This window comes from Theropithecus gelada, chromosome 3 (genome assembly GCF_003255815.1).
Source record: "Theropithecus gelada isolate Dixy chromosome 3, Tgel_1.0, whole genome shotgun sequence".
Classification (NCBI taxonomy): Eukaryota; Metazoa; Chordata; class Mammalia; order Primates; family Cercopithecidae; genus Theropithecus; species Theropithecus gelada.
Window position 1 is genome coordinate 116,152,446 of NC_037670.1, and position 25,640 is coordinate 116,178,085.

Below are 25,640 nucleotides of genomic sequence, written 5' to 3' on the forward strand. Positions count from 1 at the left end.
ATTCATATTTTATGAGTTTTTCCCACTGTTGTCATTTTTCTATTCTAGGATCTACTTCAGGATCCCACTTAGTTTCTTGTCTCTTCTGCCTTTAATTTGTGATGGTTCCTCAGTCTTTGTGTACCATGCCCTTGAAGAATACTAGTCAGTTATTTTGTAGTATGTCATTTAATTTGGTTTTGTCCGATGTATCTTCATGATTAGATGGAGAGTATGCATTTTTGGCAAGAATATCACAAAAAATCTCCTTAATACGTTGTGACAGGGTGTACATGATATTTACATTTCTTATTATTGATGATATTAACCATGATATTAACCTTAACCACTTGGTTAAGGATGTCTGGTGTCTGCAGAGTTTTTCTATTGTTAAAGTACTATCTTTATATTTGGAATTAATAAGTATCTTAGGTAAGATACTTTGAGACTATGCAAATATTCTGTTTCTCCTCAATAATTTTAGCATCTATTGGTGGATTCTTATTACTGTGTTATTACAGTGCTTATTACCCTGATGTTCTAATGGTGATTTTTTTACTTTCCTCATTCCTTATTAACGAAGAATTCATTAATATGAATGCTTTTGTAAGAAAGAACTATCACTCGTCTCCATCTCTTTATTCAATTGTTTATATTGATATCTACTGATGGATGTTTATTTTATACCATTAGTTATAATCCAGAACAATTATTTTGTGTTTTGTTGCTCAAATTGTTCTAACTTTGGCCTTTGGGAACTCTTTCAGTTTGGCTTCTTTGCCATTCAATGTGTCTTCTTACCACTGCATTCTCATCCTTTTAAATCATTTTCTTATTTTTTAGCACTATGGTGGTTTCATTTTGTATTTTCCCTGCCCTAGGCCTAGGAACAACCACTTCTCCAAGCATCCCTGGTTCTTTTTTATTGGAGAATTAAAGATTATGAGCTGGATAATAGGTACATTTGCTACTATTGAGTTATTGCTACTGGAGTATCATTGGTTCTATACTTCTTCAGCAGGCACAGCTTAGAAATATATGTATACTAACTCATGCATTTATATACATTTGTAATTATTTCTGTTTTTGTCTATTTGTATATATGCATTTTAAAGCTGTGAGTTGGTTATGATAGCTTTGATTCAAATCCAACATCATAGGACAGGGTGTCTTCTAGCTTTCTTGTTTTCTTTATTTGTACCTTCATTCTGTGACAGTGAGAAACCTGGCTGTTATTATTTACTATACATTTACTTATTTGATCAGCCGTATACACATATAAGAAACTGGCAAAATGTTTTCCAAAATAGTTACAATATTTTACATTTCTACTAACAATTTTTGAGAGTTGTCTAGGTGCTTTGCATCTTTGCTGACACTTGTATCATCAACATTTTTTAATGCCATTCTAGTAATTATGTAGTGGTATCTTTACGGTTTAGTTTGATTTCCATGATGACGAATGATGTGGAGCATCATTTCATATTCTTGTTTGGTATATCTTTGCCTATTTTAAAAAATGGATTATTTGGCCAGGTGTGGTGGCTCGTGTCTGTAATCCCAGCATTTTGGGAGGTCAAGGCAGGTGGATCACTGGAGGTCAGGAGTTCGGATCAGCCTGGCCAACATGGCAAAACCTCGTCTCTCCTACAAATACAAAAATTAGCCAGGTGTGATGGTGGGTGCCTGTAATCCCAGCTACTCAGGAAGCTAAGGCAGGATAATCACTTGAACCCAGGAAGTGGAGGTTCCTGTGAGCCGAGATTGCAGCACCATACTCCAACCTGGGTGGCAGAGCAAGACTCTCTCTCTCTCTCTCTCTCTCTCTCTCTCTCTCTCTCTCACACACACACACACACACACACAAAATGGGGTTATTCATTTTCTTATTGAGTTTTGAGAGTTATTTATGTATTCTGGATATAAATCCTTTATCAGATATGTGATATGTGAAATTTTTGTTCCAGTCTATGGCTTGTTTTTTGTTTGTTTTAAATTTTCTTACCAGTATCTTTCAAAGACTGAGAGTTCTTAAATTTGATGATACATAATTTATCCTCTTTTTCTTTTATGGATTATGCCTTTGATGTAATATCTAAGAAATTTTATTTAATCCAAGGTCATAAACATACCTATGTTAACTTGTTAAAGTTTTATACTTGTACTTAGAAGTTTTACAGTTAGGTCTACATCCATTTTGAGTTAGCTTTTGTATCAAGTATGAAGTTATAGATGGAGATTCTTTTTACATCTAATTATTCCAGTACAATTTATTGAAAAAGACTATTCCTTCTCTATGTAATGGCCTTTCTGCTATAGTCACAAATAATTTGATCATATATATGTGGATGTATTTTGTTTAACTCTCTGTTCCATTCTATTGGTCAATATGCCTGTTCTTTCTTCATTACTACAGTATCTTAACTACTGTAGCTTTGAATTAAGTCAGGAAATCAGGTAGTGTGAGGCTTCCAACTTTGTTATTCTTTTTCAAAATCGTTTTGGTTATTCTGGTTTCTTTGTCTTTCTGTATAAATTTTGGAATCAACTTGTCCATTTCTATGAAGTGTTGTGCTAGGGTTTTATTCAGAATTGCTGTAAGTCTGTATATCTGTTGGGGCAGAACAGATGACCTTATAATTTTGAGTTTTGCGATCTATGAATATGGAATATTTCTCACTTAGGGCTTCTTTGATTTATTAGTGTCTTTTAATTCTCAGCATACAAAACTTGTCCATATTGTATAGATTTATACCTAAGTATTTCACATTTTTGGAGTTGTCTGACACGTTTCAAATAACTTTGTTGCTAATATATAGGAATATGATTTTCTATATTAACTTATCTTGTGATCCTTCTAAACTAAGTTATTCTAAGTGGCATTTTAAATTTTGTAGATTCTTAGGGTTTTTCTATATTTTGTCTGTGACTAGACACTGCATTCTTTCCAATTTGTATGCATTTAATTTATTATTTTTTTATTTGAGACAGAGTCTAGCTCTGTCACCCAGGCTGGAGTTCAGTGATGTGATCTGGGCTCATTGCAACCTCCACCTCCTGGGTTCAAGTGGTTTTCCTGCCTCAGGCTGCTGAGGTAGCTGAGATTACAGTAGCTGAGATTACCCAGCTGATTTTTATGTTTTTAGTAGAGACAGCGTTTCATTGTGTTGGCCAGGCTGCTCTTGAACTCCTGACCTCGTTCTCCCAAAGTGCTAGGATTACAAGCGTGAGCCACTGCGCCCAGCCGCATTTAATTTCTTTATCTTGCTTTGTTGTACTGGCTAAATTCTTCAGTACTTTGCTGAATAGAAATGATGAGAGTAGTAAATGGTTCTTATCAAACTGAGCAATCTCTCTTTCATTGAAGGGATTGAAAGGCTTGCGGAAGCCTTTCAGTCATGGTGGGTGTGGGATGTTGTCAAAGGTTTTCTTCTTCCTCTGTTATCTGACTGGACGTTTATTATTATTATTATTATTTGCCTCAAGGGACCAGCTTTTTTTTTTTTTCCTATTGTTTTTGAGCTTTCAATTTTACTGATTTCTGTTTTATTTTCATTTCTTTCTTCTTCTTTTGGTTCTAATTTGCTCTTTTTTTAGTTTCTTTGGGAAGATGCTTAGATCATTAATTTTAGGCTTTCTCTAATACAAGCATATAATGCTGTAAATTTCATTGTAAATGCTGCTTTAACTGCATCTCAAAACTTTAGGTAATTCTTGCCATTTTCTACTTCCATGTAAGTTTTGGAAAATAGTTTGTCAAACTCACAAAAGTAAGAAGATTTGGAATTTTGGTTACGATTCCTGTGAATCTATAAATTTGGAAGAATTTATATCTTTATAGCATTTATTCTTCCAGTGTATGAAATGGTATATTTCTTCATTTATTAAGATCTTTAATAAATTAGTGAAAGGTACACAACTACAGAACCAATGGATGTTAAAATGACAACAAAGCAATATTACGAACAACCCTATGCTGATAAATTCAACAACTTAAATGAAATGGACAAATTACTTGAAATATACCAACTGTCAAAGCTTACAGAAGAAGAGAAAGCCTGAATATTCTTATATCTACTAAAGAAAACTCCAGGCCCGGATCGCTTCACTGGTGAATTCTCTTCACTGTGCATTTTAAGAAAGGCAAAGATGGTACAAAAAATTATGGATCAGCATCCCTAATAAACATAGATGGTTAAATTCTTAGCAAAAATTTAACAAATGAAAACCAATTATTTATAGAAAGGATAAAACATCATGAGTAAATGGAGGTTTATTCCAGGAATCAAGCAGTGTAAATCACCATGTAACCAGACTAAAAAGGAAAAACCGTGTGTTCATCTCAATAGATACTATCTGTTGCTGTATAACAAATTATTTTAAAATGTAGTTATCTTAAAATAACTAATCTTTATTATTTCACAGTTTTTGTGTGTTAGGAATCTGGATGCAGCTTAGTTAAGTAAGCTCAGGATCTCTCAGGACAGTACAATGAAGGTGTTGGCTGAGGTTGCATTTATCTCAAGGCTCCAACCAGGGAGGGATCTAATTTCAAGCTTACTAGTGGTTGTTGGCAAGATTCACTTTCCTTTGACTTGTTGGTCTGAAGGGCCTCAGTTCAATGCTATTATCTGGAGGCTGTTTTTGTTGCCCAGATGGGCCTCTACATAGGGCAGTTCACAGCATGACACCTTGTTTCATTGAATCAGGGTATTTCCCTGACCTCTTCATGCATGGGAACTGGAGTGCATGAGCAACGGCAGGGGCAAACTTTACTCACTCGCTGTTCCACCGCTCATGTGATGGGGAGGGCAAGTGAGCGGGTGCAGGAGCTGGGGTGAGTGCTTTTGGGCGCCAGCAAGAGCAAACTCTGTACCGCCCTGTGCCTGTGACCCCTGAAACCCCAGAGGAAATGATACATTGCCCTTTCAGCTTTGCCATCCGTAGACAGCTTAAGTGTTGGCAGCTTAGGAGGGTCAGTGTGACGGCCTTTTATGCGCTCCTGTGGGGCACATGAGTTCTTGTCTGGCATTCAGGAGGAATGAGGTCACACGAATGACTTGAATATGGTAAATGCTGATGAAAGTGGCTCTCAGCAGGAAGGGGAGCTGAAAAGGGGTTGGAGCAGGAAGGTAATCTTGCCCTGAGGTCCAGCCGTCCCCAGCCAGAATCATCTTCAAAGCTATGCGTCAAGCCGTCACTCAAAAGTCAAGCTGCTTCTCTCAGACATCCAGCTGTTGCTGCTTTTCCCTCTGCTGGCTGAGTCTGGGGTTTATATGGGCACAGGATGGGGGTGGGGCAGGCCATAGGTAGTTTTGGAAAAGGCAACATTCAAGTGGGAAAACAGGGATGTAAGTTTTCACTTTGGGCTGTAGTTCCAGTCTTGAGGGTAGGGTCCTCACTGGGGATCCGCCCTCTTCTGCCCAGAAGTTATCTGCCTCTTGTCCCTATCATCATCAGATAAAGCTAGTGAAGAAAGCAGAATCTGCTTTAGTGGACATCACAGTCTTTTCTAAGTTAATCTTGAAAGTGACATTTTATCACTTTTGTCCTTTACTTCAGAAGGCCGACAGAAAAAATAGGCAAATTGAGCTTTGTCTAAACTTAAAACTTTTGTATGTTGAAGAACACTATGAAGAATGTGAAAAGACAGCTCACAAAATAAGCTATTTTGTGTGTTATGTATCTGGTAAGGATCTAGTATCCAAAAAATATAAAGAATTATAACTTAATTTTAAGAAAATGACCCAATTTAAAAATTACCCAAGGATCTAAATAGCTGTTTCTCCAAAGAAGATATATTAGATGGGAACTAAAGACATGAAAAGATGCATAACATAACAATTCCTTAGAAAAATGCAAAGTAATACCGCAATGAGATTTTACGATTTTACGATTCAAGGGAATAAAATGTTAAAACTGACCATACCAAGTGTTGTTAAGGATGTGAAGCAACTGGAACTTGCATATAGTGCTGGTGGGTGTGTAGAATGGTACAACTGCTTTGGAAAACATTTTCCGAATTTCTTTAAATGTTAAACATACATTTACCATTTGATCCAGCTACTCTACTTACGTATTTACTCAAGATTTAAACAGATAATCATAGTTGCTTTATTTGTAATAACCCCCAACTTGAAACAACCCAGATTTTCATCAACAGATAAATGGATAAATTGTAGTATATTTATATAATGGAATACTACTCAGCAGTGGAAAGGAACCAAGTATCAATGCATGTAATAAAATGAATGAGTTTCAGAATAATTAGTGAGTGAAAGAAACCAGAAAAAAAGGGGTACAAACTGGAATAGAATAAAGGGGAGAGATTTTTATTTATTTATTTATTTTTTTGAACAGGGTCTCCCTTTGTAACTTTGACACCCAGACTGGCGTGCAGTGGCATGATATTGGCTCACTGCAGCCTTGACCTCCTGGGCTCAAGTGATTCTTCCATCTCAGCCCCCCATGTAGCTGGGACTACAGGTGCAAACAACTACACCTAGCTCATTTTTTGTATTTTTTTTCTAGAGATAGAGTTTCACCACGTTGCCCAGGGTGGTCTGAAATTCCCGAGGTCAAGCAATTTGCCTCACTTGGCCCCCCAAAGTGCTAGGAATACAGGCATGAGCCACCACACCCAGTTAAAGGGGAGAGTTTTCAATTCCAAAATGGTGGTGTAGAAGTAAGTTGGCTTCATTCTCTTTAACAGAAAACTGAAAACAAATACACGGTGCCAAGATTACCACCAGCAATATCCCAGAACTCAAATAGGATGAGGCAGCTTTCAGAGCCACAGATAAATGAAAAAACTCTAAGCAGATGGTCTGATACTGTGAAAAAAAAAAAAAAAAAATATATATATATATATATATATATATATATTTGACCTTCGTCTCCATTTCCTGATGTACAACTCCTAAAATCCTTAGAATCTCCAAAGTCCTATATTTCTGTATGCTAATACTGACTGATAGCTTTAGGGTATGGCTGGTCACCAGAAAAATGAAGGCATGATTAGAAGTTTGGGAATTATACCCATACCCTGAAACCTTCGGGGAGAGGAGAAGAGCTGAAGGTCAGGTTGATCACTAATAACCAGTGGTTTAATTAACTAGGCCTACATCATGAAGCCTTCATAAAAACCTGAGAGGACAGGGTTCAGAGAGCTTCTGGATAGCTGAATATGTTGAGGTTCCTGCAGGTTGGCATGCCCAGGGAAGAAATTAAAGCACCACCTCCTTCCCGTATACCTTTCCCTATGCATTTCTTCATCCGTTTCCTTTGCAATATCATTTATAAGGAACCAGAAAACCTGCTTTGCTGAGTTCTGTGAGCCACTCTAGCAAATTGTTCAAACCCAAAGAGTGAGTTGTGGGGACTCTAACTCAAATCTGATTAGTCAGAAGTTCTGGAGGCGTGGACTTGTGACTGAAGTTGGGAGGCAGTCTTGGAGTCAGCCCTCAACCTGTGGGATTAGACTCGTATTTCTAGGTAGGTAGCGTCAGAATTAATTGGAGGATATCCAGCTGGCAGGGCCCACTGCATACAGGTAGGGGGAACTCCTCACCCCCAAACATTTGGTCAGATAATTCTTTCTTGATTTTTCTGGTGTGAGAGCAGAGGAAAAACACGGTTTGAGAGTTTTTCCTAAACAATAAAAACTCTGTGGAAAAGTATCTGTGATACTTTTCCTCTGAGTCTTCCTGGCACCAAGTGCACAGGATCGTTCCCTTCAATTCATGGTTTCCATGCTGGAAGTTGTGAGATTGAGGTGGACAGTCAGCTTCCCTATAATTTCGGGTTCCCTCTCAGGATAATTCTTCCTCCCTCAACTCATTGGAAGCTTTGGTGGTGCCTGAAGGTAGAAATATTGCTAAGGACAGGCAGAGTAAAAGGTGGGGAGGTGATACCACCGTCCCTGACCTTGCAAACTCTGCTCTATAACTCAACCAAAGGAGATGCCAAATCACGGTGGCTGTTCTGCAGCACCATACTGTAAGAGGAATGTTCCACAGGTCCCCTAGGCAGGAACACCTAACCTTCCTTCTCACACTGCTGTGATGCATTCTTTGTGATTTCACCCATTCAGGACAGGCAGCATTTAGATTGCTTACTAAAGCTGAGGCAATCCTGTGCTTAAGGTGCCATCTAGTACCAAAAAGGAGGCAGTGACCTAGTGGGAAACAATATTCAACAGGTAAATTACAAAGAGTGTCTAAGCAAACATGCCCAGTAAACACTAAAATAAGCCAGACCAAGAAGACTGGAATAAATGAATTATTCATTGCAAAGATATGGACATAAATCTATAGGAAATAACAAATAGGGAATAGTGACCTCCCCAAAAAGACAGCAAAACTCCAGTGACTGATCCTGATGAGACACAGTACATGAGCTCTGTGACCAAGGATTTAAAATAGCAGTTTTAAGTAAACTCTGATCTCCAGGATAAAACAAAAAAAATGCAGAATTTTATCAAAGAAATTAAACAGATTGAAATTGTTTTTAAAAATGAAATCTGGAACTCAGCAATACTTGTCAACTAAAAATTTGATTAGATACTGTGAACAGCAGAATGGATCAAGCAGAGAAAAGAATCGGTGAGCTAAAGGACAGGCTATTTGAAAACACACAGAGGAGAATAGAAAGAATGAAAAGAAGTGAAGATTACCTACAAGATACAGAAAATTACTTCAAAAGACCAAATCTAAGAATTATTGGTGTTCAAGAGGGAGTTGAGGTAGAAAACATATTCAAAGAAATAATAACGGAAAACGATCCCAAACGTGAGAAAGATATAAATATCCAGTTATAGGAAGGTCTGAGAACAACAAACAGATTTGATCCAAATAAGATTTCCCTGAGGCATATGTTGGGGAAACCAGCCTCACACCACCCAGCGGGTACCCCGAATCTGGTGGAGACAAAGGAGTCGGAGAAAGAATAAACGTTTAAAAGGCGGGTCCAGGGGACCAGAGCATTGGAGGCTTGCTCACAGCCCAGAGCTCTTGGGCTCCACCCAGTTTTTTGGTTTACAAGCTCTTTGTTCTTAGGGCAGATGGGAGGGGGAGGAAGAGATGAGGAAAAGAATCAGTGAAGGAACTCCTGAGTCATTCAATCAGATGTATAGCAGTGGTGGTTTCTGTGAATTTCCTTGAGCAAAGGCGTGTGTCTAAACTACTTAAAATCTTTAACTTATCAGGAGTGGGTTTCAGGAGGAGCTGAGATGTTTGATTATACTCCCCTCTTTCAAGGAAATGTTATCTCTCTGAGCAACCTGTGGAATGCCACTGAGAGGTTATGCTCTCAGGACATAAAGACATGAAGGCAACAAGGAGACATTTCACCTCAGAGCCCGCCCATGGCTTCCCATGGGTGTCTCACACAGGGGAGACCAACTCAGCTGGCACCCCAGAAACTCTGTCTTCCACAGCATATAATAATCAAAGTCTAAAAGGGGAAGGATAAATAAAGGATTCTAAAAGCAGCAAAACAAAAGAACCATATAACATGTAAACAAACTACAATTCGTCTGGCAACAGACTTCATACAGGCCAGGAAAGAGTTAGATGACATTTTTAAACGGCTGAATGAAAAAAAATCTGCCATCCCAGAATACTGTATCCAGCAAATATATCCTTCAAATATGAAGGCCAGATAAAGTCTTTCCTAGACAAAAGCTAGGAGAATTCACCACTACCGTACCCATTTTTCAAGAAACACTAAAGGGAATTCTTCAATCTAGAAGGAAAAAACATGTGCGAAAAGAAAACATTTTAAGGTGTAAAACTGGCCAGTTAAAGTAAGTACACAGACCATTAATATTCATTCTCTTTTTTTTTTTTTTTCCCTAGAGAGGGTTTTGTTCTATCGCCCAGGCTGGAGTGCAGTGGCATGATCTCAGCTCACTGAAACCTCTGCTTGGTGGGCTCAAGCGATCATCCCACCTCTGCCTCCCGAGTAGCTGGAACTACAGGCATGTGCCACCACACCTGACTAATTTCTGTATTTTTTGTAGAGATGGGGTTTCACCATGTTGCCATGTTGATCTTGAACTCCTGGGCTCAAGCAATCCACCTGCCTTGACATTCCAAACTGCTGGGATTACAGGCATGAACCACTGTGCATAGATTCCAAGAATATCCTTTTTTTTTCCCCCCAAGACGGGGTCTCACTGTGTTGCCCAAACTGGAGTGCAGTGGCATGATTTCGGGTCACTGCAACCTCTGCCTCCCGGGTTCAAGCAATTCTCCTGCCTCAGCCTGCTGAGTAGCTGGAACTACAGGCATGCGCCACTGCACCTTGCTAATTTTTGTTTTTATTAACGGAGTTGGGGTTTCATCCTCTTGGCCAGGCAGGTCTCGAACTTGTGGCCTTAAGTGATCCGCCTGCCTTGGCCTCCCAAAGTGCTGGGATTACAAGCCTCAGCCACTGCACCTGGCCTCCCAAGAATATTCTAATGCTGAAATTGTGGTGTGCAATTCACTCATAACTTTAGTATGAAGCATAAGAGAAAAATCTATCAAAAACTGTAATAGCTACTGCAGCCTGTTGAGAGATAAGGAATATAAGAATATGTAAATTAAGACAAAAAGTCAAAATGTATGCAGGATGTAATTAAAGTGTAGAACTTTTTTTTTTAGTTTTCTTTTTGTTTCTATTCTTTATCTAAAATAAGTTTTCATCTTTTAAAAATAATGTATTTACAAGATGATTTTTAAAATTCATGTTAACCACAATGCAAAATTATTGTAGATACACTAAAAATAACAAGCAATGCGTTAGACCAGTAGTGGTGGCTCATGGCTATAGTCCCCTAGCTCTTCAAGAGGCTAAGGCAGTAGGATTGCCTAAGCCCAGCAGCTTGAGGTTGCAGTTAGCTGTGATCCTGCCACCGCACTCCAGCTTGGACACCAGAGCAGGACCTTGTCTCAAAAAAAGAAAGAAAGAGAGAGAGAGAGGGAGAGGGGGAGGGGAAGGGGAGGGAGAGGGGGAGGGGAAGGGGAAGACAGATTNGAGGGAGAGGGGGAGGGGAAGGGGAGGGAGAGGGGGAGGGGAAGGGGAGGGGGAGGGGGAGGGGAGGAGAGAGAGAGAGAGAAAAAGAAAGAAAGAAAATCAAAACATGCTAACAAAGAAAATCACTTAGCCACGAAGGAAAACAGTAAGAATGGAAGAAAAGAAGAGGAGACAAGTTAGAAAACAGCCGTTAAAGAAACAACAAAATGGCAGTGGTAAGTTATTAGTACTAATACAGAATAAATAATAGATTCAGTTCTCAGTTTAAAGACACAAAATGGCTAAATGGATTAAGAAAACCAAGACCCTACCATATGCTGTCTACAAAAAACCCACTTAATCTATAAAGACACAATTTGAAAACGAAAGGATGGAGAAAGGTATTTCATTTATGCAAGTGGAAACCAAAAAGAATCTGGAGTAGCTGTGTATATGTAAAATAGACTACTAGTCAAAGACTGTAAAAAAGAGACAATGTCACTATAAAATGATAAAGGGGTCAATTAAGCAAGATGATACAACAATTATAAATATTTATGTAACCAATGCGGGAACACCCCAATATATAAAGCAAACATTAATAGATCTAAAACGAACAGTTTGGTAAAAGAAGACCACATTTTTTTGATAGATCAGTATGGTGGATATAGTTTACATTAATCTGTTGTGTATTTCAAAATAGCTAGAAGAGAATAATTCACATGTTTCTAACATAAATAACATTTAAGGTGCTGGATATCTCAATTACACTGATTTGACTTTATAAATTATATGAATGTATTAAATTATCACATCCACCTCGAATATAGATGCACCTAGTACATATCAATTAATTTTTTAAAATAGTCGTAAAGGGAGAGAGAGACTGCAATTCAGTATTAGTGGGGAGCTTCAGTAACACACTCTCAGTAATGGACAGATCATTCAGACATAATACCAACAAGGAAACACTGGAGTTAAACTACACGGGCCTAACTGACATTTACAGAACATTTGTAAAAAGAGAATGAAATTCTGCCACTTGTGACAACGTGGATGAACCCGGAAGTCCTAGAAATCCTTATGTTAATTGAAATAAGCCAGAGAGAGAAAGACAAATATCACATGTTCTCAGTCATATGTGGAGCTAAAAAAGTGGATCTCATGAAGATTAAAAGTAGATTGGTAATTACCAGAGGCCAGGAAGGTTTTGGGGAAGGAAACTGGGAAGAGAAGTTGATGAATGAGTACAAATTTCAGTTAGATAGAAGAAATAAGACCTGGTGTTTGATCAATTGGTAGAGTAAACATAGTTAATAATCTGTTATACATTTCAAAATAACTGGAAGATAATAATTCGAATGTTCCTAACATAAAAGAGAAATGTTTAAAGTGATGGATATCCCAATTACCCTGATTTGATCTTGACATACTATATTAATATATCAGATTATCACATGTACTCCCAAAACGTGTACATCTAGTATGTATCAATAAAAATAAATAAATGTATTAGTCCATTCTCACACTGCTAATAAAGACATACCTGAGACTGGGTCATTTATAAAGGAAAGTGGTTTAATTGACTCACAGTTCATTGTGGCTGGGGAGGCATCAGTAAACCTACAATTATAGTAGAAGAGGAAGCACACATGTCCTTCTTCACATGGTGGCAGCAAGGAGAAGTGCCAAGCAAAAGGGGGAAAAGTCCCTTATAAAACCATCAGATCTTGTGAGAACTCACTATCACAGGAACATGATTAAATTACCTCTCACTTGTTCCCTCTCATGACACATGGGGATTATGGGAACTACAATGTAAGATGAGATTTGGGTGGAGAGACAACCAAACCATATCCTGCATTCCTGAGTATTCTTTTTTTAAATGGAATAAAGGATTCCTCAAAACAGTAAGGAAAGTATACATGCCTTAACGTCAAAGTAGGTAAAAGATGTAAATGGACATACTACAGAAGAGTCAATATATACTACTGATAAAAATGTGAAGAAATGTTAAGCATCTTTATTGGCCAGGGGAAGGTGATACAGTTTGGCTGTATCCCCACCCAGAACTCATCTTGAATTGTAGTTGCTATAGTCCCTACATGTTGTGGGAGAGACCTGGTGGGAGGTAATTGAATCATGGGGGTGAGCCTTTCCCGTCCTATTCTTGTGATGGTGAATACGTCTCATGAGATCTGATAGTTTTATAAAGGGGAGTTCCCCTGCACAAGTTCTCTTACCTTCTCTGCCACCATGTGAGACGTGCCTTTTACCTTCTGCCATGATTGTGAGGCCTCCCCAGGCATGTGAAACTGTGAGTTCATTAAAACTGTTTTATTTGTTAATTGCCCAGTCTTGGGTATGTGTTTATCAGTAGTGTGAAAACAGACTAATGCAGAAGGTAAATCAAGATTACAAGATAGCATTTAACACATATTTGTTTTGAAAAAATTAAAAATTCTGATGAGACTGAGTAGATACTTTTCTGTCTTCTGGCTTAAATGTAAGTTACTTTAATCCTTTTACTAAATGTTCTTCATTAATCTCTTGGTTAAGTGAATTTTGTTATTAAGTAACATGTTTCTTAAGAAGGGCTCATGGGTTTTTCATGTTGGAGAATGCTTCCCATTTACACTTGAAGACCACGTTGGCTAGTTAGAATAAATTATTAATGGTTACTTCAGTAGCATACAGAAGCAGAAAAGGTATAGAAAAGAAGAATTTTGCAGGGAGTTGAGGGAGGAAAACTTCTTGCAGAAAGTTTGTTGATGAGATGTTCTACTATTATAGTAAAGTCGAGAGATACTTTGTTAGAATGGTTTATCACACTAGAATGTGTCCTCCCTGAAAAAGCGACAGTGTCTGCACATAGGAGAATAGAAAGTGGCAAAGAAAAAAGATAAGTAGGTTGGTAAAACTGTAGGGAGTTTAAAGCAACGTTGAATACATTATGAGTTCTAGGCAGTTCACTGATAATCACTTCTCACATTTTCTACGTGTACTCCCAAGTCTCTGGGAGTAGAGTTTTGCATTTTTTTCATTATTTTTGTAATAAATTGAAAAGGAGACTCATTTTTCAGTTCTCATTATAATTAGGTAACATGATTTTAGGAGATAATTGATGTAACTTATTTTTCTAAAATAGTATATATGTTATGAAACAATTTCATTAACTATTCTAAAAAGTTGTATCTAAATTTCTGACTTGTTTCCTTACATTTTAATGGCTAAAAACGTAATAAAGTTTTCTGGATTTACTTTCATGTGCACATATTCAAGTTGTCAACCTTGCTGGCATCAGTGTCAACAATAAAGTACTATGGGCCGTTTTACCATTCTGGAGGAGAAATATACCTGTATTCTAGCATACGTATATTATTTTTCCACTTAAAGGAGCTCATTTAAATGAATGTTACAAATACGATGTTCCCTAGACTTGAAGATTCTACATAAGTTTCAGGAACTAAAATATTTTTATTATACATATTTTCACATATACAGAAAAATACAGAACAATGAAATATTTATGATATATGTTTACGTAGATTTACCAAATCATTAACATTTTAGTATATTTATGTTTTTGAAGTTTTGTAAACTACAGCTATTAGAACATTATGGTCCTTAATAATTTAGAATGAGTCTCTTAAAAGATTATTTCTACATACAAAATAAACAAGATTTCTGAAATATTGTCTAATATCAAATTAGTATTATCTAATACCAGACCATGTTCAGATGTCACTAGTTACCCTCAAACTGGAAAAATTTGTTTGTTTCAACCAGGGTTCTTTTGGTGGTTGACTCTTTCAAGATTAATTTAATCTCCCCTGCCACCTTTTTTCCCAACTTTGACTTGGAGAAATCAAGACAGTAGTCCTGTAAGCTAAAAGAGTACAACTTCTACTGTTACGTGGCATCCATTACCTTGTTACACTAGTTACTGAATTTCCTGTGACTCGGAAGTTACATCTAAAGCTTGTTGCTTGTTTCAATTCAGATTAAAGGGTCCCCCCTCTTATACTCCCCTCCCAAAAAAAAAACCTTCATAGATGATGCTGGACCTTTAATTTTGTGTTACAAAATCTGGTTGTTCTACTGTAAATGATGGTAAGAGTGATTACTGTGTTTGGGCTCTGGAGTCGTTTGCTTATTTGTTTTTAAAGCAGAGTATATTAACTAGAATAACATGAGGTTTTTGTGAAAATGCTTCTATAACTAATGCTTGCCTTTATGGAGTGCTCTTTATATTCCTCAGAGCAATTAGTAGAAAGCCTTTAATGAATATTCTTTGGTTTTTGTATTGAAGTTTTTATGTACTCCTTTCTTTTAGATTTATTATCCTTTTCCTGGGTGAAAAGATAAGACAATTACTTTCTTTTAATTATAGGTTTTTGGCTACTGATGTTACAGACAATACAATATTGGAGCATAGAGTTGAAGAAAAGACTCAAACCAGGTAGGTAGATAATGAAAGTCTAAAGAAACAATAAAATTACCATTTATTTTTATAAAAGACATTATCGATATCATTGACAAAATTGGGATATGAACTGTAGAGTACTGTTCAAAATTGTTTTCTGAATTTGATAATTGTGATTATATAGGATAATATTTTGACATATTTATGGTGAAGGGACATGATGTATGCAGCCTACTTTTGAATGGTTCAGAAAAAAATGATATGTAATTTGACAGAGAATTCGATAAGTCATACATAAGTAGGAACTCTCATATTGCCAGTAGAAGTATAAATTGATCCAAGCTTTCTGGAAAGCATCATAGCAATTTGTATGAAGGTTTTTTGTTGTTGTTGTTGTTTTGTTTTTGACACAGAGTCTCCTCTGTCACCTAGGCTGGAGTGCAGTAATGTGATCTTGGCTTGCTGCAACTTCTGACTCCTGGGTTACAGGATTCTCATGCCTCAGTTCCCCAAGTAGCTGGGACTACAGGTTTGCACCACCATGCCTGGCTAATTTTTTGTAATTTTAGTAGGGACTTGGTTTCACCATATTGGCCAGGCTGGTCTCGAACTCCTGATCTCAGGTGATCCACCTGCCTTGGCCTCCCAAAGTGCTGGGATTACAGGTGTGAGCCACCGCACCTGGCCCTGTATCAAGTTTTAAAATAGCTTATCCCATCAATCTTACTTTTTTTCGTAGAGTAATTGTAGGAAGGTTACAAAAAGATATATATATGTATGTATAAGAATATTATAGCAGAATATTTTACAGTTTGGAAATTGGCAACAACCTGGTATCTAACAATCTGAAACTGATTAAATATAATTAACTACTGTGCAAGCAATAAAAATGTAAATCTGTTTTTATTGACACAATGTCTATAATATATTTTTGTTAAAGCAGGCTACTAGACACGCAAAATAGTATTAACCTGTTTTTCAGAAAAGCTGTATGTACACAGACACATAAATGTACATGTGTTTGATTAATATACAGTATTTAGTTAGATGTAATGTGTGCATATAGACATATACATATGTATGTGTGTATGTGCGTAGACATTTGGAAAGATGACATTCATGTTGCTGGTGATTATTATTATTATTTTTTTGAGACGGAGTCTTGCTCTGTCGCCCAGGCTGGAGTGCAGTGGCGCGATCTTGGCTCACTGCAAGCTCTGCCTCCCAGGTTCACGCCATTCTTCTGCCTCAGCCTCCCGAGTAGCTGGGACTACAGACGCCCAGCTAATTTTTTATATTTTTAGTAGAGACGGGATTTCACCATGTTAACCAGGTTGGTCTTGATCTCCCGACCTTATGATCTGCCCGCCTCAACCTCCCAAATTGCTGGAGTTACAGGCATGAGCCACCGTGCCTGGGCAGTGATTATTTTTGAATAGTAAGTTCATAAGTTATTTTTATACTGTTTTGTATTATCTGACTTTTTAAGACTTTTTTATGTTTTTATGTTGCTTTTCTCCTCAAATTTTTGTAAGATAAAACTTACTAAGGTTATGTGTTTTTATTTTACATCTGTACAACAACTACTGGTATATAGTAAAGGGCTGTATTTGCTGATACCTCTGTACTCTACTGGGGAGGGTTTCTTAGTAGTGTTTATGAGGCTAAGTTCACTGATTCTGAGACTTACTGGTCAACTGCTTTCATTCTATTATGTGGTCTGTATCTGTTTGGTTAATTCTCTCTTAGTTGTCTTACTAATGTGATGCTGCTCACCCAGCTTAGCTGAAGGACATTATCGTTTTTGAAGTATCAGAGGACGTGCTCTAATTTTATATTTTCTTTTTCTTTAACAGGTTTGTATTTAATTAGTTAAAAATATGGATCCCGAAACAAGAGGACAAGAGATTATCAAAGTGACACCTCTTCAACAAATGCTTGCCTCATGTACTGGAGCTATACTGACATCACTAATAGGTAAAATTATGTTACTGATATAGATTATGTAACTTTGAATGAATCAGTGCTTCCATTTGAGTTTTAGTATCAGTGTTTCAGTGTAGGTTATTTCTATTTTCCTTAAGTGTTGGCTGGCTGAGAAATAAAGAGAAAGCGTACAAAGAGGAATTTTACAGCTGGGGCTCCGGGGGTGACATCACATATCGGTGGACCGTGATGCCCACCTGAGCTGTAAAACCAGAAAGTTTTATTAAGGATTTCAAAAGGGGAGTGGGTGCAAGAACAGGGAGTAGGTCACAAGATCACATGCTTCAAAGGCAAAAAGGAGAACAATCACATGCTTCTGAGGAAACAGGACAAGGGCAAAATCACAAACTCCTGAGAAGGGTCCAGCAAAGATCACAAGGCAAGGGGCAAAAGCAGAATTACTGATAAGGGTCTGTGTTCAGCAGTGCACATATTGTCTTGATAAACATCTTAAACAGCAGAAAACAGGGTTCGAGAGCAGAGAACCAGTCTGACCTCAAATTTACCAGGGTAGAGTGTCCCAATCCTAGTAAGCCTGAGGGTACTGCTGGAGACCAGGGTGTATTTCAGTCCTTATCTCAACCACATAAGACAGACACTACCAGAGCGGCTGTTTATAGACCTCCCCCCAGGAATGCATTTCTTCCCCAGGGTATTAATTATTAATATTCCTTGCTAGGAAAAGAATTTAGTGATGTCTTCCCTACTTGCACATCCGTTTATAGGCTGTCTGCAAGAAGAAAAATACGGCTCTATTTTGCCCAACCCTGCAAGCAGTCAGACCTTATGGTTGTCTTTCCTTGTTCCCTAAAATCACTGTTATTCTGTTCTTTTTCAAGGTGCACTGATTTCATATTGTTCAAGCACACATGTTTTACAATCAATTTGTACAGTTAACACAATTATTGTAGTGACCCTGAGGTGATGTACATCCTCAGCTTATGAAGATAATAGGATTAAGAGATTAAGAAAGGCATAAGAAATTATGAAAGTATTATTTGGGAACTGGTAAATGCCCATGAAATCTTCAGAATTTATGTTCCCCTGCCATGGCTCCAGCCAGTCCATCCGTTCGGGGGTCCCTGACTTCTCACAACACATACTATCATTTATGATCCATGAATGTTTCATCATATTATTATATGAAAACAACCCTGGACAGAGATTCAAGAGACTTGAATTTTTAGTCCTTCCTTTGCCATTCTCAAGTTGAAATCTAACTTTTATTTGAAATTCATTATTTCATCTGTAAATTAGGGACTTATACTGGGATTTCTTTTGGATCTCTATCAACATTAAACTTTTCTGATTCTCCCTTTTTATAATAGAAAACAAGAAGATGGAATAAAATATTAGCATAATGAATATATAGAATTTTACCAATTTATGTTAGCAACAATTACAAATAATCTTTACTTTGCACTAATGGAATTTCTTAAATTTCTCTGGATCACAGTTTTCTGTTTCTTACAGTCAGCTTCTTGTAGATGTAGCCAAATGACGTAGTTAGGTGATAGTTTAGCATTTTAATGATTTTTAAGTTGGGTAGTTTATACAAATAACAAATGATTAGAACAAATAAATTAATTGCTTATGATGTATTTTCAGGTTAGAATTTGAGTTATAAAGCTCATAGAGATCATCTAATATGATTATTGTCATTCTCAAGATGAGGAAAAGTTTTCTTAGAACCATTATTTGGCATTTGTTTCTACTTGGATAAAATATAGCATGCATATTAAAACTATTTTCCTTTACTGTGCTATGCCCAAATGGAATAACATAATTTAGTGCTAAAGATGTTTTATGGCCAGTGTACTCAAATTTTTATTATCTGTACCACTTATTTGATACAGGTAAATTTGACAGATTAGGAAGACTAATATCATTTGACTGTTGATTACTTATACAAAGTTATTCTCAAAGACTTTGGAACTTTTACTTCTTCTATTAGAAAGCATATTTTCTTACAAGTACCAACTTTATTGCTAATGGAGTGATAGTTGTAGGAATATTACAAATAGCAGTTAGTACTCATGAGAGAAGTAATTAGTCTGTCTTTCACTGATTAGCAAAATTGAAGGGCAAAAAAATTAGAATGTTACATTCAAGACTACTTTAAGATAAATAAGCTCACCCATTATATAGCCATGAGGAAAAGTATGAATCAGTGTATTTTGTGTTCTTTGTAAAACATCTATCCAATTTACAGATACCACTTGCTAATTGAAACTTACATATCTTCAATAGTGACACCCCTGGATGTTGTTAAAATTAGACTCCAAGCCCAAAACAACCCACTCCCCAAAGGTACGTGTACTGATTACCCTAAAAATGTTATGTTTGATTTTTAAATGTTCATGTGTTAATTTTTGTTTGCATAATATTTATTTTGCTAATTTATTAAAATAGATGCCTCTTACCCTCATGAAAAACGTTTTTGTTTTCACCATTTAGTTGTACGTGATGAGGTGTAGGCAAAAAATAAATATATAACATTTGTATGGACCTACTAATTAAAGCAAAGGATGGTTATGTATTTGTAGATGTGCCTCAGAGGTAAGAGCAGAATTATATTTGTGAGAGACCTTAGAATCTAGCTTAGTCCCGTGTCCAAAAGTTGTGCCCATGTTAGAGCATTCATGACCATCATACAACTGTTGCTTGAATATAGTGATTGGAAATGTATTATTTTATCAGATAGCTTGATTAATTTCTGGATAGTAGTTTATGTAGAATTTGAGACAAATAATGATGTGTTTTTATAAGATAGGCAAGATTAGCAATTCCTTAGTATTTTATAGGTTTATAAAGATAATGGCATTGCAACCACATTTTAAGTGGCAAAAAACACACTGTTTGGACTGTGAGAAAATTGGCTCAGATATAAAGCCACTGTGTTGAATACAGAGCAGTGAGAGGGAATGAACAACCCTGATATTTTAGATGAATGAAAGAGTAGATTGTAGGAAGAGGCTAAAAAGGTAATTTCCTATACATTAAAGAAAACCATAAAAGCAGAAGGCAACACTCAGACTTAAGTACTACAAAATTCACAGCTTCGTATTTTTATATACTGTTGGGCAGAGAAGACAATTTTGGCAACAGTTTAGTCCAGTAAGTGGGAGGAAGTTGGTACTAGAGAAAGTTGTTACTACATTAGGTCGAATGTGACAAATGGCTAGACTGAGCAGTACAGATACAGAAAAAGAGACAAAGCATGGCATTATGTACATTGAGAATGATATTTTTTAAAAGATTCTATTTTTGTCTGAATTTCCCTTGCATACCACAGATTTTTCTTCTGGACAAATAGAAATGATTTGTGTCCGTGTTCTCCTCTCTAAATGGGTTTTCCTCTTTTGTCTTCTTTCTTCATTCCCTCAGATAACTTAAAAACTTAAAAGAAGTTATTTGTGTACTTTTGTTTTTGTTTTTGTTTTTGAGAGTAGGTCTTACTCTGTCACCCGACCCAGGCTGGAGTGCAGTAGTGTGATCATAGCTCACTGCAGCCTTGACCTCCTGGGCTCAGGTGGTCTTCCCACTTCAGTCTCCTGAGTAACTGGGACTACAGGCGTGTGCCACCACACCCAGCTAATTTTTAAAAATTTTTTGTAGAGTTGGAGGTTCACTGTGTAGCCCAGGCTGAAATCAAACTCCTGGCCTCAAGCGGTCCCCTGACCTTGGCCTTCCAAAGTGCTGTGATTACAGCCATGAGCCACTGTGCCCAGCCATTTTCTTACTACAGTTCTGAAAACATAAAGTACCTATTTGCAGTTACTTTTAACAACTCTGAGTTTAGAATGCATTGCAGTAGCATTAAGCAAATCAAATTAATTATGTCTGTTTCATCCTAAAAAGTAGAGATGGTTATTTATCTTTTTCAAGATTCTTTCTCTTTTCATAATTTTCTAGTTTCCTCATTGTGATGTCAATTTGTTCATCTGTAAAAATAATAAAGGTTATGTGAGGTAATTGTTGGCTGTTGGAATCTTCTTTGCTAGGAAAATGTTTTGTATATAGTAATGGTCTCATGGATCATCTATGTGTCTGTGAAGAAGGAGGCAACAAACTGTGGTATAAGAAGCCAGGAAATTTCCAGGGAACATTGGTAAGGTGATTATATTATTTAGAATCACAGTATATTTTCTATTTAATCTTATATGTGAAAGATTTTTCTAATTGCAAGAGAATGAAGAATCATATTAAACTGAGAACAGGGAACTACTTCTTTGCTTTTTAACCCTTTGTTAACCTTTTCATAGGTTCATGGTTTTGTGTAAAAAAGGGGGAGGTAACTTTTTAAAAAACTGACCATTTTTATTTTGAGATAATATAAAATTAAAAATATATATACAGACAGATTTCATGTACCCTTTTATTAGCTTCCCCCAGTAGTACCATCTTATGAAACTAATACAGTGTCACCACGAGGATTTTGACATTGATTGATACAATTAAAATAAAGAATAACTTCATCATCACAAGGATTCTTCCTGTTTCCTTTTTTAGAGCCACACCCATTTCCCTTTTCTCACCAACTCCTTAAGTCCTCACAACTACTAATCTGTTCTTCATTTATGTAATTTTGTCATTTCAAGAATGTTATATAAATGGAATCATAACATATATAACCTTTTCGGGTTGGCATTTTTTACATAGCATAATTACCTGGTGATTCATCCAGGTGTTGCATGTGTCAATCATCTGTTCCTTTTTATTGCTCATAATATAGATTATTTCATGGTGCAGATATAATACAGTTTGTTTTCGGAGTTTTTTTCCAGATTTTGGCTATTATGAATAAAGCTGCTACAAACATCCACTTACTCTGGGAAAAATGGGTTAGGGAATACAGTTGCTGAGTCATGTGGTAATTACATGTTTAGAGTTTAAGCAACTCCTAACCTGTTTTCTATACTGGTTCTACTATTTTACATTTTTCATTAGCACTGTGTGACTGATCCAATTTCTCCGCATCTTCACTAGTGTTTTGGTGTTGTCACTACTTTTATTTTACCAATTATGATAGCTGCATAGAGATATCTTGTTGTGGTTTTAATTTGCATTTCCGTAGTGGCTAATGATGGTGAACATCTTTTAATATGCTTATTTCCCTCTTCAGTAAAAAGGCTCTTCATGTCTTTTGATCCTTTTCTAATAAAATTGTAGTTTTACTGTTGAATTTTGAGTTATTTATATATTCTAGATACTAGTCTTTTGTTGAATGTTTGGTTTGCAAATATTTTTTTCCACTTCTAGTTTGTCTTTTCATCCTCTTAAACATGGTCTTTCACAGAGTAAAACTTTTTAATTGTTATGAAATTCGATTTATTAATACCTTGTATAGGTCATGCTTTTGGTGTCAAGGCTAAGAACTTTTTGTCTACTGTTACACTCTGAAGACTTTTTCATAAAAATTGTATTTAAGTCCTTGATCTATTTTGAGTTAGTTTTATGTAGGGCATGAGACTGTGATTGAGGTTGGTTTGTTGTTGTCTATGGATGTCCACTTGCATTTGTGGAAATGGCTTTATTTCCTCCGCTGAGTTGCTTTTTGCACCTTTGTCAAAAATCAGCGGGGCATATTAGGTGTGTCTATTTCTGAGTTTTCTATTCTGTTCCATTTATCTCTGTCTGTCACTCTGTCAATACCACAGTCTTAATTATTGCACGTGTAAGTCTTGAAATTAGATTCACTTATTCCTCTTACTTTATTTTTATATTTCTTTTTATTTTTTCTGAGACAAGGCCTCGCTCTGTCACCTAGGCTGGAGTGCTGTGGAGCAATCATGACTCACTGCTTCCTCAATCTGCATGCCTCGAGATTCTCCCACCTCCATCTCCCAAGTAGCTGGGACTATAGGCGTGTGCCACTGTGATTTATGTTTTGTAGAGACAGAGTATCATTATGTTGCCTAGTCTGGTCTCACACTCCTGGGCTCAAGCAGTCCTCCTGCTGTGGGCTCCCAAAGTGCTGAGATACAGGCGTGAGATTCGGCATCTGGTCCTTATATTTTTTTTCGAAGTTGTTTTTGCTATCCCCAAAGTTCCTTTGTCTTTCCACATAAATCTTAGCTTGATCCTGTTTATATTTACAAAAAAATATTGCTAGGGTATGTATTGGAATGACATTCAACTTGTATGTTAATTTGGAGGGGAATAACATCTTTAATGTGTTGAGTGTTTCAATCCATTTTCAACCTGCTTATGACATTATAATTGAAGTGAATTTCTTTTAGACAGCATAAAATTGAGTCATGTTTTAACTTCACTCTGTCAGTTTTTATCTTTTAATTAGTATACTTAGTTTAACTATTGTAATGCATTATAGATTAGAACTTAAGCCTCTTATTATTTTTTAAATTTTCTTTGTTCTGTTTTCTATTTCTGTTTTGCTTTTCCTGCCTTCCTTTGTGTTACTTGAACATTTTTTAGCATTCCCTTAAACTCTTAATCTCACTTAAAACATTCCATTTTAGCTGTCTTTTTCTGACATTGCTTCCATAGGGGAGTCACCTTGTTACTGTCGGGTAGAGTTAGAAGTCCAGGTTCCCCACCCAGCCTCTATTGACACACAGTGTGAGGGAAGACCTCTTTTACTGTTGAGCATATGTGGGAGTTCTGGCTTTCTACATGGTTTCCACTGACGGTGTAGTGGGGTAGCCTCATTGCTGGTCGATGGTGAAAGTACTGACTCTCCACTATTCCTCCTGTGATACCTCCCTAGCAGAGGGATGAAGGAGCCTTACTGCTGACCTGGTAGGGGTAAAAGTCTTGGTTCCTTACTGACCTTCTGTCAGCCTTACATTGATGGAAGTCTAGGCTACCTACTTAGCCTTTGCTGATACGGGTCTGGGTGGTGCCACAAGTTTCACTTTGTTGTTTGGTTAAAGTAGAGTGGTTATTGTCTAAAGGTTTTCTGTCTTACTAGGGTTCCTTTTCCTGGGAAAAGATGCAGTCCTTTGTGACTAACGTCTTTTACTTAGCACAGTGTTTTAAGATTCATCCATGTTGTAGTATGTATCAGTATTTTATTTCTTTTATTGCCAAGTAATATTATGTGAATATATCACATTTTATTTATCCATTCATCATTTGATAGACATTTGGGGTGTTTCTACTTTTTGGAATAATTCTGTGGACATTCATGTTTCTGTGTGAACATGTGTTTTAATTTCTCTTGGTTATAACCTTATGTGAATATGTGTTTTAATTTCTCTCAGAGTATAACTGGAGTTGAAATTACTGAGCCATGTGATAACTATGTTTAACCTTTTGAAAAACTGCTAGGCTACACCATTCTGTATTCTCACCAGTAGCATCTGAGGGTTCCAATTTCTTCACATTTTCACCAGTATTTTTTATTGTCTGTCTTTATAATTTTAGCTTATTTAGTAGGTATGAAGTGACATCTCATTTGTGGTTTTGCTTTGCATTTTCATAATGATCAATGATGAACATTTTTCCTTTTTCTATTTTTCTTTTCTTTTTTTTTTTTTTTTGAGACAGAGTCTCACTGTTGCCCAGGCTGGAGTGCAGTGGTGTGATCTCAGCTCAGTGTAGCCTCTCCCTGCTGGGCTGAAGCAGTCCTCCCACCTCAGCCTCCCAAGTAGCTGGCACCACAGGAGTGTGTCACCGTGCCCAACAAATTTTTTAGCTTTTTGTAGAGATAAGGTCTCACTATATTGCCCAGGCTGATGTTGAACTCCTGGGCTCAAGGGGTCTCCCACCTTCCAAAGTGCTGGGATTACAGGCCGGAGCCACTGCATGCAGCCAAACAGTTTTTCATGTGCTTATTGGCCATTTGTGTGTATTCTTTGGAGAAATATATATTCAAATCCTTAGCCAATTTTTAATTACTTTATCTTTTTGTTATCAAATTATAAGAGTTTGTCTGTTAATAGAAGCTCTGCCTACTTTAGGTTCCTCTCCAAAGATTTCACATAGCACATTTTAATATTTTCTCTGATTTCATGCTTAGGAGAGTTTATCTAACCAATTCTCTGCTGTTGCTCTCCTTCCTTTCTTATAATAATCTTTTCAAAAGCTTTTTTTCTAAGCTCTTAGAACAATCTAGAGCTGAGTAATATAGACTTTATTCTGTAAGAAGTTAGTATCATCCAGAAATGCTTCATTTTAATTGTGTTAAAATTCCCTTTTTAAAAAGAACAGACATAAATCCAAAAAGCTAATTTTTTTAGATGTAAATACCTGAAAGAATCAAATTACCAATCATCACTATAAATTT

The 25,640-nt window shown here is 36.7% G+C and overlaps 1 protein-coding gene across 2 annotated transcripts in view; it reads left to right on the forward strand.

Annotated features, from left to right (window-relative positions):
• SLC25A40 (solute carrier family 25 member 40) overlaps positions 1-25,640 on the forward strand; it is a 55,727-nt gene that overhangs the window by 13,368 nt on the left and 16,719 nt on the right. Inside the window, exons 2-6 of one of the 2 annotated variants that reach the window (XM_025379806.1) lie at positions 15,371-15,439; positions 15,836-15,932; positions 17,260-17,380; positions 19,640-19,699; positions 21,394-21,500. In XM_025379806.1, coding sequence (XP_025235591.1) covers positions 17,284-17,380; positions 19,640-19,699; positions 21,394-21,500 — 264 coding nt within the window. In that variant the 5' untranslated portion in view covers positions 15,371-15,439; positions 15,836-15,932; positions 17,260-17,283. The remainder of the gene's footprint in view (positions 1-15,370; positions 15,440-15,835; positions 15,933-17,259; positions 17,381-19,639; positions 19,700-21,393; positions 21,501-25,640) is intronic. The other variant, XM_025379805.1, reaches the window with a different exon arrangement.